The 15,169-nt window shown below is 61.8% G+C and overlaps 1 protein-coding gene and 1 pseudogene across 2 annotated transcripts; one reads left to right on the top strand and one right to left on the bottom strand.

The window, feature by feature from the left end:
- The first annotated feature begins 615 nt into the window (after positions 1–615).
- STMN4 (stathmin-like 4) lies at positions 616–5,860 on the top strand. Of its 2 annotated transcripts, XM_012724751.1 has the most exons (6): positions 616–736; positions 1,287–1,367; positions 1,643–1,851; positions 2,684–2,875; positions 3,500–3,550; positions 5,293–5,362. In XM_012724751.1, exons 1-5 carry the CDS (start codon positions 655–657, stop codon positions 3,518–3,520), a joined length of 585 nt encoding a protein of 194 aa, XP_012580205.1. In that variant the 5' UTR covers positions 616–654; the 3' UTR covers positions 3,521–3,550; positions 5,293–5,362. The 2 variants fall into 2 exon arrangements, with proteins under 2 accessions (XP_012580205.1, XP_004682477.2); XM_004682420.2 differs by lacking the exon at positions 3,500–3,550 and having other exon boundaries at positions 5,293–5,860.
- A 5,414-nt stretch (positions 5,861–11,274) lies between these two features.
- On the bottom strand, positions 11,275–11,796 carry LOC101625552 (annotated as a pseudogene).
- Between the last annotated feature and the right edge of the window lie 3,373 nt (positions 11,797–15,169).

The following is a 15,169-nucleotide window of genomic DNA, read 5'->3' as shown; positions in this document are numbered from 1 at the left end:
TCGGCCTGTTCTGCTCCCCGCTCTGTCTCTGGTGAAGCCTCTCACCACCTGCACCTCTGGCCTGTACCCCAGTTCTGTATGCATAAGTAAACCTTAGAACAACAACAGGCCCATTGGCCCAGGCCCTGCAGGGGGACGCACCTAGGGCCAGGCTGGGGAGGCCCACGGGGCTCGTCAGCCCCACCCAGATCCCCCAGGCACAGGGCAGGCGCCACTGCAGCCCTCAGGGGTGCCGCCCCCTGACCTGGACCACTGCAGGCACAGTGAGGGAGGTGCTCCCTCTGGCGCCGAGTGCTTTGAGTGAAAGGGGGAGCAAGTTGGCTCGACTCTGGCGCAAAAGAAGGGAATGGCCCCAGCGTGCAGGGGCGAGACCCTGGGCTGGCACCAGGCGGGGTGAAGCCTCGGTGTTGGCTATTTACTTGGGGCCTGTTGCATTTGCCACTGGACATCATGGGGCTCTTGGGGTGCCCTGGTAGGCTCAGAGGCAAGTAAGTGTACAGAGGTGGGGTTCATATCACAAGAGGGCCTCGGGACGCTTGGGGTGAGGGGGGCTGGACGGTTTGGGGGCCTCGGTTCACCCAGACTCGCAAGGCGCTGGCTCCTGAGGCCGAGGGCTCAGTCTCCCGGCGTGTCTCCGCAGCCTACAAAGAGAAGATGAAGGAGCTCCCGCTGGTGTCTCTCTTCTGCTCCTGCTTCCTGGCCGACCCCCTGAACCAGTCATCCTACACATACAAAGGTAGAGGCTGCAGCACCCGGGCGCAGCATCTGTGGCTGCACCCCCGCATCCAGCCCCGATCCACGCTTCCTGGGACCCCCCTCCCCACGGCACGTTTCTTCCCCAGGCCGGAGAGCCCCGGCCGCTGGGTCTGGGGTCTGCCGGCCTCCGAGGCCGGAGCTGGGCCCGCTGTGTGGCCGAGCCTGAGTGTGCCACGCGGTCTCACCAGCGGGCGCCGTGGAGCGGGCGGTGGGGGAGGCAGAGTGAGCCCTCCGCAGCCCGAGCCTGAGGGGGGACGTGGCAGTCGCCGGAGTCTCCTGGTGGCGGTCAGAGAATGTGCTGGACAGTGCAGAGCGGGGAGAGGGCGTGTGCCCGGCCGCCGAGGCTCTGCGGCGGCTGAGCGCAGGTGACGGGGCCCGGAACAGGTGTCCCCCAAACTGGCAGGGGGTGCTGAGCGGTCCTGATGGGGCGTCAGGCACAGGCACCTCCTGATTCCCAGGGGCCCGGGGAAGGACGGGCTGGTCTGGAGCGAGAGAGGGCGCCGGTGACGGAGGCCGTTTTTCCTGTTTAGGCTGGTGTGGGAGACAGTGTAGGAGGAAAGATCAGAGCCAGCGGAAAGACAGCGCTGACTGGAGAGAGAGAAGAGAGCAGGGTAGGAGGGGCCTGGGGGTCACCGGCCGCGCCTCAGACTGGGGGGGCAGGGGTGGATGGTGGGTGGGGGTCGGGGGAGCAGGCCCCTTTGCACCCCAGGTCACAGTGGGGGAGCCTGTGGCAGGCGCAGGGCCCGGTCCCGGGGCCCTCGAGGCTGGGGCCTCACGGTGCCGGGCCGCCCAGGGGCCTGGGGTGCCCCCGAGCCTGGCGGTGGGTTGGCCCCGGGACCCCCGGTCTCCCGGCCCCCGGGTGAGCAGCCCCTTCCTGCCCTCCCAGCCGACACGGTGGACCTGAACTGGTGCGTCATCTCCGACATGGAGGTCATCGAGCTGAACAAGCGCACCTCGGGCCAGTCCTTCGAAGTCATCCTGAAGCCGCCCTCCTTCGACGGGGTGCCCGAGTTCAACGCCTCCCTGCCGCGGCGGCGAGACCCGTCGCTGGAGGAGATCCAGAAGAAGCTGGAGGCAGCGGAGGAGCGACGGAAGGTGAGTCTGCCCTCCTGCCCCCATCCCAGCACGAGGGGAGGGAGCTGGAGAGCCGAGTGGGGCGGTCACTGCCACCGGGCAGCTCCCCCAGGCAGGCAGAGAGTGAGGCGTGAGGGGAAGGCTGGGAGGCCCTGGTGGCCAGGAGCTCACCGGGGCCGGGGGTGCGGGGCTGGCCGCGCCCGGCCGGAGCCGGCAGCTTCCATGCTCTGACGGGGGCAGGATGGGGCGGCCCTGGGCTGGGGCGACCGCAGACGCTAGGGAGGACTCTCGTGGGGTCGGCGTGCAGCGGCCTGCGCCCTGAGGACCCTCCCTGGACGGGGCTTCGCTCCAGCTGGACCCTGGAGCGTTCCGAGGGATGGTCTGAGGCTCCTTGGGGCACGTCCAGTTCCTCCTGGCCTGGGGAGGGCAGCGTCATGTCTTCCGGAGAACCCCGCGGCACGGTCCCGGCTCCCAGCACCATCAAGCGGGGGCTCGCGCTCCCGGGGTCCCCGTGGCCCCCTTGGATACCCCCAGGACAGCATAGCCCCTGCTGACCCGCACGGCTCAGGGCGCATCACGTGCCAGGCGGACGACCTCGTCACCGCGCCCTAGGGCTAATGCCGGACTTGCCCGCGTGGCTAGGAACGGCATCCGGGCTTTGTGAGCAGATGGACCCAGGGGCGGCAGCAGTGACACAGACGGCTGAGGGTGCAGGGGCGACTCCAGACAGGCCCTTTCTCCCTGCGGAGGGGCCAGGCCCCGCTCGGGCTGGGGGTGGCGGAGGTAGGTCCTGGGGCGTCCTGGGAGCCCAGCACGCTCCCCTCCAAGGGCCTCTCGCCCCCCTGCCCCCCAGTACCAGGAAGCTGAGCTCCTGAAGCACCTGGCGGAGAAGCGAGAGCACGAGCGGGAGGTGATCCAGAAGGCCATCGAGGAAAACAACAATTTCATCAAGATGGCCAAGGAGAAGCTGGCCCAGAAGATGGAATCCAACAAGGAGAACCGAGAGGCCCACCTCGCCGCCATGCTGGAGCGGCTGCAAGAGAAGGTGAGGGCTGGGGGTGCGCTCCCCTGGGGCTCGCTCCGTCCTGGGGGCAAGCTCAGCGCATGGCGTTTCAGGGAGCAGAGGCTTGGGCAGCCTGGGGACGTGTGCACGAGGCTGGGTCCTTTGCGCACCCCAAGGGATGACTTGGGAAATCATAAGCAAGAAACACAAGCCGGCTTTGGAGTTCCTGGGGGCGCTCCGCGCCAGGACACAGCTCCCCGTGTCTCGGGAGCCCAGACGCAGGCCTAGGCAGGCCTGTCCTCCCGAGGATGAGGGGACGCACAGCCGCGGGGTGTCCTGGCTCCGCCTCGCGGGGACTGTGGTCCTCGTGAGCGAGCGGACGTGACCCCTCGGCTCCAGGCCGGCCAAGGGCAGGGTGCGCCCGGTGCCCGCTCCTCTCCAGCTCCTCGCCAGGAGCCCGCCGTCCGCCGACTCGCCGCCTCTTGCCCGCCCATGAGCCGAACCGTGTCACCTAAATATCAGGAACGTGCACGACTGGGCCGGCCGCCAGCCAGCCGGCGGGAGAGCAGGCGCCGCTGGGGACTCGCTGGCCTCGTTTCCCGGCCGCAAGGCTGCCCCAGTTTCTCGGCAGCTCCTGGGGGGCTCCAGCTCTGTGTTTTATTTCAGGAGCCGCCTGCCGCGCGGTGACTCCCGGGACCCGATCGGCCTCGTCCCATGGTGAGCTGCGTGGCCCCGACCTTCTGCCTGTCGCCTAGCGCTGGGGCCCTTGCCAGCAGCCCTAGAAAGTTCTGGTTTCGTCGGCAGGGGTCTGAACGTGGCGGGCGCCCTGCATCCGGCCACCCCCTCACCCCGACCCAGGGAAGGCGGCTGCTTGGAGCCTGCTTGCTCTGGCAGTGCCAAAGGTGGGGCTGTGGCAGGCTCGGGCGGGGTTCAGGCCGAACCCCAGCGAACACCGAGACAGCCTGCGATGGTGCTTGAGAGTCAAGCACTTTGGTTCCACCACATCGCTAGTGCGGCAGGCGGCCCAGGAGGGGAGCGGGCCGGGGTCTCCCGACCGGGAGCCCTTCAGGGCAGGCAGATGTCCCGCCCGGGCTTTGCCTGGGTCCAGGTGACTCGCCCAGGGCTTGTCCCCGGGAGGCCAGCCCGAGCCTCCTGCTGGTCTCTGCCAGACGCGGTCACGGGCGTCACGGGCAAGGGCAGGGACGGAGGTGGATCCAGGTGGAGACTCCGGGCAGGCCGCCCTGGCCGAGGTGAGGTCAGGAAGCCAGCGGCCAGCAGAGCTGGGGGTGGCCCCGGCCCCAGCACCGGCCCCGCCCCTTCGCCCTCCCGGGAAGGCGGGAGGCGGAGAGAGCGCAGGGCACCACGTTCCTGCCCGCGCCAGCCAGTGGCCGCGGTGCCAGTGTGGGTCACTGACTTCTGCGCCAGGTGTTCTTGGTATCACGTTCAAGGTTACAGGTGCCTGGGTCTCGGGGGAAGCTGCCCCAGGACCTGCAGTTTCGGGGGGCTTCCGAAATGCTCCTGCTGCACAGCGAGGTCGAGGTTACCCCAGCCCACCAGCCCCCCCCTACACGCTCCCCTGGGCCGCGGAACGTTCTAGGGCCCCTGCGGGACCGACGGCCAAGGTCTGTCCTGGAAGCTGGCACTGCCCATGGCTCTGCCGCGGGTTCAGGGTGTGATGTCGGGACGTCTGAGCCCAGGCCTGGCGGAGGCCGCGTCCGTGAGCACCCGCCGTGGGAGAGATGGGGCGAGGAAGGGGCGGCCCGCACCGGGCCCCAGCACCCGGGCCCAGACGGAGCGGGCGCGGGCAGACCTCGGTGCGCCCCAGAGGAGAACGTGGACGGTGCCGGGAGGGATGCGCGCCCCACCCAGGCCCCTCGCCAGAGGCCAGGCCCCCAGCCGGCACGGGGACTCCGACGCGGTGTCTGGACGAGGCTGTGACACCAGAGAGGGTTCTCTCAGAGCAAGGGGGGCGCTGGCATTTCCAAAAATTCTGCGGTCAGTTCCTAACTCTCGGGGCCCTCGTCTTTCACCCGGGGGTTAAACCTACTCTCTGGAGAGATGAGAAATCAAGGCACTGATCAGCTGGCATGTGTGGGGGCACCGGGAGGAGCCCGGGGCCCCACCTGCTCCTCCTGCCAGGCCGCACCCCCGGCTCCCTGCACCAAGTCGAGCAGTGACTGTGTCATGGCGAACCCCAGGTCGGCCAGGGCAGGGCAAGCCTGAGGCCGGGGGGCTGCTGCCCGGTGGGTCCTGCCGCAGCCGGGGAGCGAGCGCCCTGGGCCGAGCGGCACCTGGCTCCCCTGCCCCCGCGGCCTCACCTGCCTCCTTCCGCACCTCCTCAGGATGCCTGTGCAGACCCTGCTCTTCGCCTCCTGTGGCTGCCACCTCGCTTTGGGTTCTGGCCCCCTTGGCCGCGGGCAGCCTCGTGTGACCGGCCTTCTCCCCTCCCTCCCTCCTAGGACAAGCACGCGGAAGAGGTGCGGAAAAACAAGGAGCTGAAGGAAGAGGCCTCCAGGTAAAGGCCAGAGGCCAAAGAAGCTTCCGGAACAGCCAGACAGTTCCAGCGGCTCCGCGGTCTGAGGCGGCCTCACCTCACCCACCGCTGGCTGCGGGCCCAGCACCGGGGCTCGGGGGGAGGGGGGTGGCCAGGGGCTTTTGGTGTTTGTACGTGTAAAGAATTGACCCGTGAAGCCATCCTATTTGTTTCTGGGGAACAACGATGGGGTGGGAGAGGGGAGAGGAGAGTCTGGGAACGGGAGGTGGAGAAGGACTCGTGCACAGGCTGCAGACTCAGGTCACCACCTCGGCTCTTCCTCGCGGTGGGCGTCCAGGCACCTCGACGGGAGCAGGTTCCAAGCGGCCGCCGCGGCTCCGAGCCGGGTCCTGGCGGGGCGGAAGTGCCAGGCGTGGCTGGGGAGGCCGGCAGCCCTGCGTGGGCCCTGCGTGGCCAGGGGCCGGCCGGCCGGGTGAGGTCTGGGTGTGCGTCTTAACCATTACCTTTGATCATCACGACCAATGAGACACTCACTCCAAGCCTCCCGCTCTTTATTTCCTGTTTGTCCTCCGCGTGAATGATAGAATGTTCTTGAATTCGCTTCCACCCACCGCCCCGGGGAGCTCCTTTCTCCTTGCTTTGCCCCCCAGAGCAGCCACGGGCTGGGCAGAGGGTTGAAGCAGCAGTCTTTGCCTGGGGTCCCCGCGGTTTTCTTTCCTTAAACCCCCTCGCTGTCCTTCCTGGGCCGAGTGAGCTGAACTGATGAAAGAAGAAATCAGCCTTCTTTCTCAGAGATTAACCCTCCAGGGTGGCCTTCAGGTCCTTTAGTCGGAGAGAAGTCCGTCTCTCTTTGGGGGTACAGGGCTCTGGTGGGGGGGACAAGAAGTGAGCAAGGAAATAGAATGTTTGGTGAGGAGAATGGGGGGCAGCCCCACAGCCCCGAGCGCAGGCCGAAGGGAGTCTCCCTCCTCCTGGGCCGACTGGGGTCGGGGTACAGTCTGCGTGGCCAGGGGCGCCGGGCAGCTCATGCCCACCCGGCGCTCTGCCTAGTCTGTGTAGCTGCGTGAATAGAGGTTTGGGGCCACCGCCCCCCGCCGGCAGAGCTGCGACCCAGCTTCATCTCAGGGCAGGAGGGAACGGGGAGGAGAGGATGGTGGTGATGGTGCCAAAATAACAACTCTGGCAGTTAAGGCACGGCCCCGCGGGCTGGACACCAGGCCGCTCTCTGGCTCTTCCCACAGTGGCCTTTCCCTGAGGGGGCTGCTGCAAGACTCTAAGCCACAGAAGTGTCCCTTCCACATGTGCTGTGTTCACACGTTTACAAGGAAGTTGCATTCATAAAGTAGAAAACCGATGATAAAAAGAAAGGGAAAGGAATAAATAAAATAAAAGTAATGATACTATCCCAAAATAAAAGGCCTGTGACTGTGGGCCCTCTCTGCCCCTCTAAATATCTCATCACACGCTCACGGCCAGGCCAGAGTCGACCGCAGGTAACTGGAACTGCAGGATTGAAACCGCGCGGAGGGCAAACAAATGTATCATTTCACCTTTTTTTAATTTATGCATAAACTGGGATATAGGCCAGAGGTGCAGGGGTGGTGAGAAGTCACCACAGATAGAGGGGGAAGCGGAACAGGCAGATCGATGAAGGACACTGCTGAGGGGAGCAGCGGACGGGTCAGGAGGGGTCTGCTGCGCTCTGGGGTCACCTCCGGGCGGGGATCGAACTCCCACTGAGGCAGCCTGCGGCTGGCTTGCAGTGCTGGGTCCTAACCCACTGCGCCACCACACCCCTACAGGCAATGGGGTGGTGACTCCTATCCCATCCAGCAGATAAGGGAATGGGGAGTCAGGAAGGTTAGGGTACTTGTCCAACTACCCAGGTGATAACAGGTGGGACGAGGGGCTGGCGTCACAGCAGTTCCCTCACAGAGCCCAGCTCTTCCCCAGGCTCAGTGCCGCTTCTGGACACTTCCACAGCTCCTCAGCTGACCCATTGGAATGTGCAAACTACTCGGATCCCATCCAGCTCTTTTTTCCAAATGCAATAAAATACAAGCACCTGGGGTTCAGTTCTAGTCGCCCCAATAAAGCAAATCTGGAAACAGAGCGAATCACACAGAGGTTCGGGACACCCAGTGGCAACGTCACTGTCACACTACACCAGCGTTAGTGCCAGCGCTCTCTCAAAAAATGACCTTCATTAAACATTTCTTGTGGGGGCTCCCTGGTGGCACAGGGTTTAAGTCTCAGCGTTATGAAGCTATTGCGAGCCACTGCTCCAGGGTCTCTGTAGAAACCACGTGGATGAGAGGCCACGGCCAGTTGGAAGGAAGGTCACTGTGTGAAGGGAGCCCGAGAGAAGAGGCCACTTGAGTCTCGAACAAGCCCGGAAACAGCAACGGGGCTCAGGGTGGGAGCCACAGGCAGACCCACAGAAGAGCCCCCACCTCCCCGCAGCCCCGTGGCTCAGCAGAGGCGACTGTCCACTGCCTGGACGAGGTAAAGATTCCAGAGCTGGGACAGTTATGGCAGGATGACGTGAAACATTTTCCAGGAGAGTGCTGAAAACGTTAGGTGGTGATTTCACGTGGCAGGCACCAGGCACGGGGCAGGGAATCTCACAGGCACAGACGCACCGAAATGCTAATTACGTGTGTGGTTTTTATTTGATTGAGAGCCCATCAGTAGTTAGGTTATAGACAAGATACTGAGGCACAAACATAAACTAAGAAATTCTAATTCCCAGTGGCTGGCCATCCTGCGGAGACAGGGTTTTGAGTAGTGTGCGTTCTCTGCAGACCAAACCTGGAAAGTTCCGTGGGAGCGGAAGGGGAGCAGGGGCGGGAGAGGTCGCAGACAGGACCCAGGTCTGAGCTGACCTGTGAGGTCTGGCAGGCAGAGCAGGGGGTTGGGGGGAGCCTTCCAGCCCGGGAGGACAGTATGAGCAAGGGTGGGGCCCCTGCGGTCTGGGGGTGACCCGTAGCTCCCTAAAACAAGGGTCTGTGCTGATAAGAAGTGTGAGTCCCTGGAGGCAGAGCGCCTGCAGATTCTGGATTCTTCCTGTGGCCGTGGGCTCGGGGGCTGGATTCAGGAGTGTGGCCTGGTTCTGTGAGTATTAGCGGGGATTGAGGAGTGTGGGCAACACCCTTGTCCAGGAAAGACCTCTTGACAGCACAGATGGGAAAGGGGCAGGAGAGTGGCCATGAGGGAGTGGGGGCTGGCAGGACTCAGCGGGCGTCTGACCAGCAGGGGGCAGATGGAGCTCGTCCAGGAAAGGAAGGGAGGGGCTGCCAGAGGGATTCAGGCCAGGCCTGGGGGGGCTTAAGTTGCCTTTTCTCCAGCTGATGGGGCTGGGCTGATGGCTGGATCACACCTAAGCTACCTGAGCTGATGAGCTGCTTTTCACTACACCATCCAGGCGCCCTGGCGCTCTGCCTTTAATAGCTGAAGCTGGGGAGATCGAAGGTCCTTAAAACAGATGCGTGGCTGAAGTCCCAGCTGTAAAGGCACATGGAAACCTGCGCCAGAGTGTAGACAACCTCATGTGAGACATGCACCCGAACCCGCCCCGAGCACAGCTGCAGGGGCCTGGATAAGTGGTAGCAGGGGGCTGTCTCGTCAGCATGGGTTTCGTTTACTGGTGAAATTTTTGATTGACTCTACAGCTCCCAACCCGTCTTATTTTTTGGTTCGGTTTACCTATGCTGGGATGGAAATGGAAACAGTCCTACACCAGCCGGGTGTTTTCACTGGAGGAGAGGCCCCGTTCTTGCCCTTCCCACTCTCCTGCTGGCCCGGATGTGGGTGTGATGGCTGGCGCTCCAGCAACCATCTTTGAGTCTGAGGTGAAGATGAGAAAATAATAAGCAAGGGGTCACAACAGGGAGGCAGAGGCCTTTACCCTTCCCAACCCATACACACTAAGCCAAGTCAGAAATAAAGGAGGGCAAAATGTTTTTATTTAGTGTCTGGAAAGAACAGAGTATACATTAGCTAGTAATACAGCCGCGGTGAGCCGTGTCGTCTATAAAGGACAGAGGCAGTCAATTCTGCAGCTCTAATAGGCCAGGCAGAAACCTTGATTATTTTACTGACACTATTCTGAAACAATATTGCTATAAACCAACTTTATCTCAATAAAAAAATAATGCAAACCCTCCCCCCCTCCATGATATCCAAAGGTTGTCACAGACCAGTCTTGTATATATTTGGTGCCTTAGTAGATTGAAATTACTGACGAAATGAAATTCGATTTTTTTCCAAATAACCATGACTTCGGAGGTGTGAGTGTCCCCAGAATGCCTCTGAGCTGACGCATTCTAGTCAGTCATCCGACACAGGGAGCCCCACGAAGTGCTGGTCCTGCTGTCAGGGCTGCTGAGGTCACCAGCACACCAGGAGGGGAGAGCGCTCGTCCTCCCTGCTGGGCCAGAACGGGGCACGGGACTGAGCGCGGGGCAGGTGGCTCTCGCGGAGGCGGGCAGGCGGCTTCACGGGGAGGGCCTTCCTGGTCCGGCCACCTGTCTCCTGCCCTCCCCCGCCGTGCGGGGCATTGGGCCCCTGACAGTTACTCAGATGGGGACAGAGAAGACACAGCTCGCAGACACCGGGATGGAGTCACACTTTCTATTTACAGAACACCCCGTGAACAGAGCAAGAATCGAAACACAGGCATATCGGTGTCCAGCTCTCATCTGTGACTGGAGCCATGGACAACAACGAAGGAGAGGGCCCGAGGGAGACACTGGGGGGAAGCAGTGAACGTGCCCTCCGCGGACTGGGGGGATCCGGAACTCAGGCTAAGAAAGGAAATCTCCCCAACTCATATTCCAGGAAAACTGCAACTCGAATTTGTGGTGTGGGGGCCAGGGCGTGGCCCATGGAGGTGGGTGCTCCCCACCGCCGCAGTAACCCCAGGTCTGTCTGCACTCGCTGGGTGGCGATGGCACTGAGCAGACTCTTGAGTGTGGTGCCATGGTCCCACACCTGGCTTCTGCTTTCAGTGACCGTTTGGTCAACATCCGACGCTCTTTCAGTGACCGTTTGGTCAACATCCGACGCTCTTTCAGTGACCGTTTGGTCAACATCCGACGCTCTTTCAGTGACCGTTTGGTCAACATCCGACGCTCTTTCAGTGACCGTTTGGTCAACATCCGACGCTGCGGGGACCCCAGTCTCAGTAGCATGCTGCTCCTTTCCCAGGAAGCCCTTGGGGTGCTCCAGTGCACAGCACAGCTCACTCCTCCCAGCTTCCACCTTGTCCCCCAGCCAGTTCCGGGGTTCCCAAGGCCAAGCCCCTTCCGCATCCTCCACCTGCTTCCTGAGGAGCTCCGGGAGTCCTGGTGCTTCTCTCTGTGCTGAGTGGTGGCCTGCTCTGGGCCACCACATCCTATCTGCTTACAGGACAGGCAGCACCTGACGGAAACCCTGGCCCAGCCGTCCGGAGCGGAAGTCAACATCAACGGTGAGGCTTTTTGTCCAGGCCACTAAAACCTCAAGCTCCAGCCCGAGAGGCTGTTCAACACCGAGGCTTCCACACGAGCCAATTGGACCAAGCATGCACAATCCCGCGCGGTTTGCGCGCGCATCTCCGCTCTAGCCTGGAGATGGAGACCCGGAGCTGCAGGTGACCGCGACTGAGGGCCGACCCTGGGACAAGCGCGAGGGGTGTAGGCGGTGGGATGCCGACTGCAGCTCAGGGCCGCCCCGGGCTCTGCGTGGTCACTCACCGTCTCTTCTGCGCTGCGCGACGCGGACCCGGTTGCGCTGGGGCCCAGGAGGGGCGCAGGGCGGAGGGGCCGTGGCTCCCACGCGGACTGCAGGAAGCCTCTGCGCCCACACAGCAGCATGGACCCCCGAGTCAGAGGTGGCAGCCCCCACCCGGCCCCTGACCGTGGGGCCCTCGGTCCTCTCCGCGCGTCGCTCCGGGAGCGCCCGCCGCTCACTGGACGCAGCACTTATCGGAGCAGCCCGGGGCGCGTCGGCGGCGCAGCCGCATCTTGGGGCGATACTTCTGCAGGTACAGCAGCTGCCTGCGGTTCAAAGCTCCGCGCCGCTTGTGTCTGATGAAGGCCACCGCATCCTCCCACTTCATGCCGGCCTCCATGCACGCCAGGGCCACGAGGACCGGGGCCCTGCCCAGGCCCGACGCGCAGTGGACCGCGATGCGGCACCCCGGCTCTTCCCGCAGCTGCGCGCTCACCAGCCTCAGCCAGTCGTCCACCGTCTGCTGGGAGGGGGCCGCCCCGTCCGCGATGGGCCAGTGCACCACGCGGATGCCCGCGCGCTCCACGCGGGCCGTGTCGTAAGTGGACTCGCACACCCGCACCAGGGTGGTCACCCGGTGCTGCTTGAGCAGCTCGATGAACTGGCCCAGGGTGGCGCTGCGCGGGTTGTGAGTGACCAGGAACCGCAGGTTCCCGTAGTCGAATTCCGTGGGCGCTGGGAGGTTCATGACACCCATGGCGAGTGGTTACAAACTCACCGGTGTGGAGCGGGGATGGGCCGCAGCGGGCACAGAGGGCCTCTTCCTGGGCAGAAGGCGGGGTCCCAGCAGCAGGGTGACCAAGGCCGGTAGGACTCAGGAGCAGGATCCAGACGGTGGCCAAGTGGGTGGGGGAATTCTCCCAGCTTCTGCATGAGGATGAGAACAGGGCCTAAGAAGAAAATAGGAGAGAAAGAAAAGGATGTCCTTAGCAATATTTGACCAGATTTTTGTTCGAGCTTCAATAGCTGAATTTACAAGCAAAAATCTAATTGTCGCCCATCGGGAGGGAGGAGGTAGCCGCTGTTAAGGAGCTCCAGAGCCTTCGCAGGGCAGGGGCAGTGCCAGGCCAGCCCGGAGGTGGGTGTGCTTCAGCGAGGGAGGGTGCGCGGGCCCTGGGGCCTGGCTCCCTGGATGTCCCTGGCTGAGTAACTTCAATGCCGGGCGTTGATGTGGCAGTCCAGTTAGGAAAGGCAGTTGCTGCAATCATAAAACGAAAACCCTGCCAGCTGCCACAGCTCCCTCTATGTTACCCTCACTGACCTCCAGACAGGCCTCCAGAGGGCAGTTCCTGCCCCTCTGAGGCCTCCCAAGGCCTGCAGCGTGGTCAGCACCCGCTGCTGCCACTCCGGCTCCCTGGCCCTGGGATGGGCACACCTGGTAATGACTTACCTGTGTCCTTGGGGCGCTGCACAGGGTCCTCGAGGTGCTCCGGACTCTGCTTCCAGCAGGGTGGCCTGGTCTCTGGGTGGCAGGACAGGTATGCGGGAGGTCCGTCTCCAGCGACTGCCCAGTGCAAGACTGATGGGCTTAGCTTTATATGCAGCATAGGGTGTGTCCTGTAGGGTGTGTCCTGCCACCCCATTGGCCAGAATCCAAATCCCATCAGTGTCCTGGGAATGATTGGCCTGAGGATACATCCGGTGACTCTCGCTGATGCGGCTTCCTGCAGGGTGTGGTCACTCTCTCCTGCCCCCACCACCCCCCCACTCCCCTCTAATCCTGCACCCTGTCTCCTCTGTCTAAGCTCATCATTGATGGGGTTTCTGGCCCCTGGATTCTGAGGCGGCCTCATGTTCATCACAATGAAGTGGTGGACAAACTTTACCTGAAACTATCTTTTTGAAGATTTATTTATTTATGCATACAGAACTGGGGTACACAGGGGTGGTGAGAGGATTCACCAGAGACAGAGCGGGGAGCAGAACAGGCAGGTCATCGAAGTACACTGCTGAGGGGAGCAGCGGGCGGGTCAGGAGAGGTCTGCCGCGCCCTGTGGGTCACTCCCTGGGCAGGGAGTTGTGGACAGCCTCACAGAGCTGGGCTTTAACCTGTTGCCCACCAGGAAGGGCCTGAAGCTATTGCTTTGATACCTTTTTCAAGACCTTTCAGTCTCTCCAGCTGGTGGAAAACAACCCTGAGACCTTGGGGTGAGTTCACTGGGGCACACTCAGTCTGGCAAGTTCTGCCCATGGATACTTAATGTTAATCTAATGCTGAGGACACAGTAGGTGAATCCAGAATGTGTGAAGTAAGAAAACAGGTTGGTTTCTACAGCCTGAGGAGACTGACAGATCAAGGTGAACTTGTGAATCAGGCAATGGACACATGTTTCTTTTCTTACAAGCGAAAGGAATTACTGAGGTAGAAAGAGAGGGAGATAAATTGGTTAGTGCAGTTCCTCTGAGCGGGAACCCCAATAGCACAGTGAGAGCTGATGAGAAACCAAGAGACCTTTGAAACCCCCAAGTCTGGTGACACACCGAGCCTGGGTGCTCAGTTCCCATACCTTCCCTTCCGTGGTGATGGCATTTTGGGATTTGTGATTCCCGGTGTCTTGGATCTCTTTGGTTTCCCAGGAGTAGTGGGGACCCGTGAATATACTTTTATAGGTTCAGAAATTGATATTTGGAAAACAAACAAAAAAACCAGTCACTAAATCAGAATGTCCCTCAGAATTCCTGATGAAATTTATGCAAGGTCATGGTCACCCCCACATGGAAGGTGTACCCCACTCAACTCTGGTTCTGGGGTCACAGCTGCCGAGGCCACAGACCCCAGGAGGGGAGAGCGCTTACTCCTCGCTGGCAGCCATGGTGGCTGGACTGACCAGAGATCACTCCAGGCCTGTGGGGGGAGGGCTGGGCGGTGGAGAACTTCCCAGACAGAACCCAGAGCCAGAGAAGGGGCTCCAGGTTTGCTGACAGGCTGCCCAGTCGGGCAGAGGGGAGAACATGGCGGGGGGGAACGGGCGGAATAAGAAAACATGAACACCGAGACAGCAAATGTGGATTCAGGCTCTTTATTTACAACCTTTTAAAAAGATTTTTTCTTTTTGTGCACACAGACTGGGTGGTAGGGACGTCAGAGGATTCAGAGGCAGAGTGGGGAGCAGAGCAGGCAGATTGGTGACCTACACCGCTGAGGGGAGCAGCGGGGAAACAGAGGTCTGCTCGCCCTGTGGGTCAATCCCTGGGCCGGGACCCAACTCCTGTTGAGGCAGCTGCAGCTGGCTTCTCAGTGATACGGTTTAACCTGTTCTGCCACCAGGGGAACCCTATTTCCAACACTTTCAATAAAGAAAAGGAACATGGACACATTCACAGGGATTCAACATTCATTGACTAGAGTCATGGAAAATGATGAACAGGGTCCCACAGAGAAGTAGGGGAACAGCCTGTCTGTGAAGGTGCCCGTCAGCGTGCTCAGGTGGGATCCACTATTCAGGTTGTAAAGGGAAATCTCTCCCAACTCGTAGTCCAGGAAAACTCCCACTTGAACTGTGTGGGGGTCAAACCGTGACCCAGTGGACCGCATATATCGCCAGCAGCCATTGCGGGGAGACGGTGGGGTCCGGGCAGCTCTGGGGAACGATCCCCTGCACACACCCAAGGACCACACACCTGAGCCCCGGACGTCCACCTGCCAGAAGTGCCTGCCGGCCTCGAAGCCCTCGGTGCTCAGGACAGCCTTGTGGGAGGTGAAGGCCTGGCGGGGAGAGTCGTAGATCGGGTCCATCCTCTCGCAGGTAAAGGCGGCGGTTTTCCCGTCTCCTGTGATAACGATGCTGCGGTGAGCGGTCTCAGGGTCCAGGCTCAAATTGGCCTGAAACTTGCTCATGATGGTTTTCAGGCCAACGTAATGCGGCGGGAAACTATAAACGTCCTTGTTGAACTCGTATTTGAAGACTGCTGGGGCAGCTAGTTTGGCATGACTGCTCCACTGGAGGTGGGTGCTTCTGACCCCCCGCAGCAAGCCCAGGTCTGTCTGCGCACACTGGGCGGTGATGGCACTGAGCAGGCTCTTGAGTGTGGCGCCATAGTCTGACAGCCGGTTTCTGCTCTCAGTGACT

This window comes from Condylura cristata, unplaced genomic scaffold (genome assembly GCF_000260355.1).
Source record: "Condylura cristata isolate star-nosed mole 26May11 unplaced genomic scaffold, ConCri1.0 scaffold00014, whole genome shotgun sequence".
NCBI lineage: Eukaryota > Metazoa > Chordata > Mammalia > Eulipotyphla > Talpidae > Condylura > Condylura cristata.
This window is presented reverse-complemented; position numbering and strand designations above follow the sequence as displayed.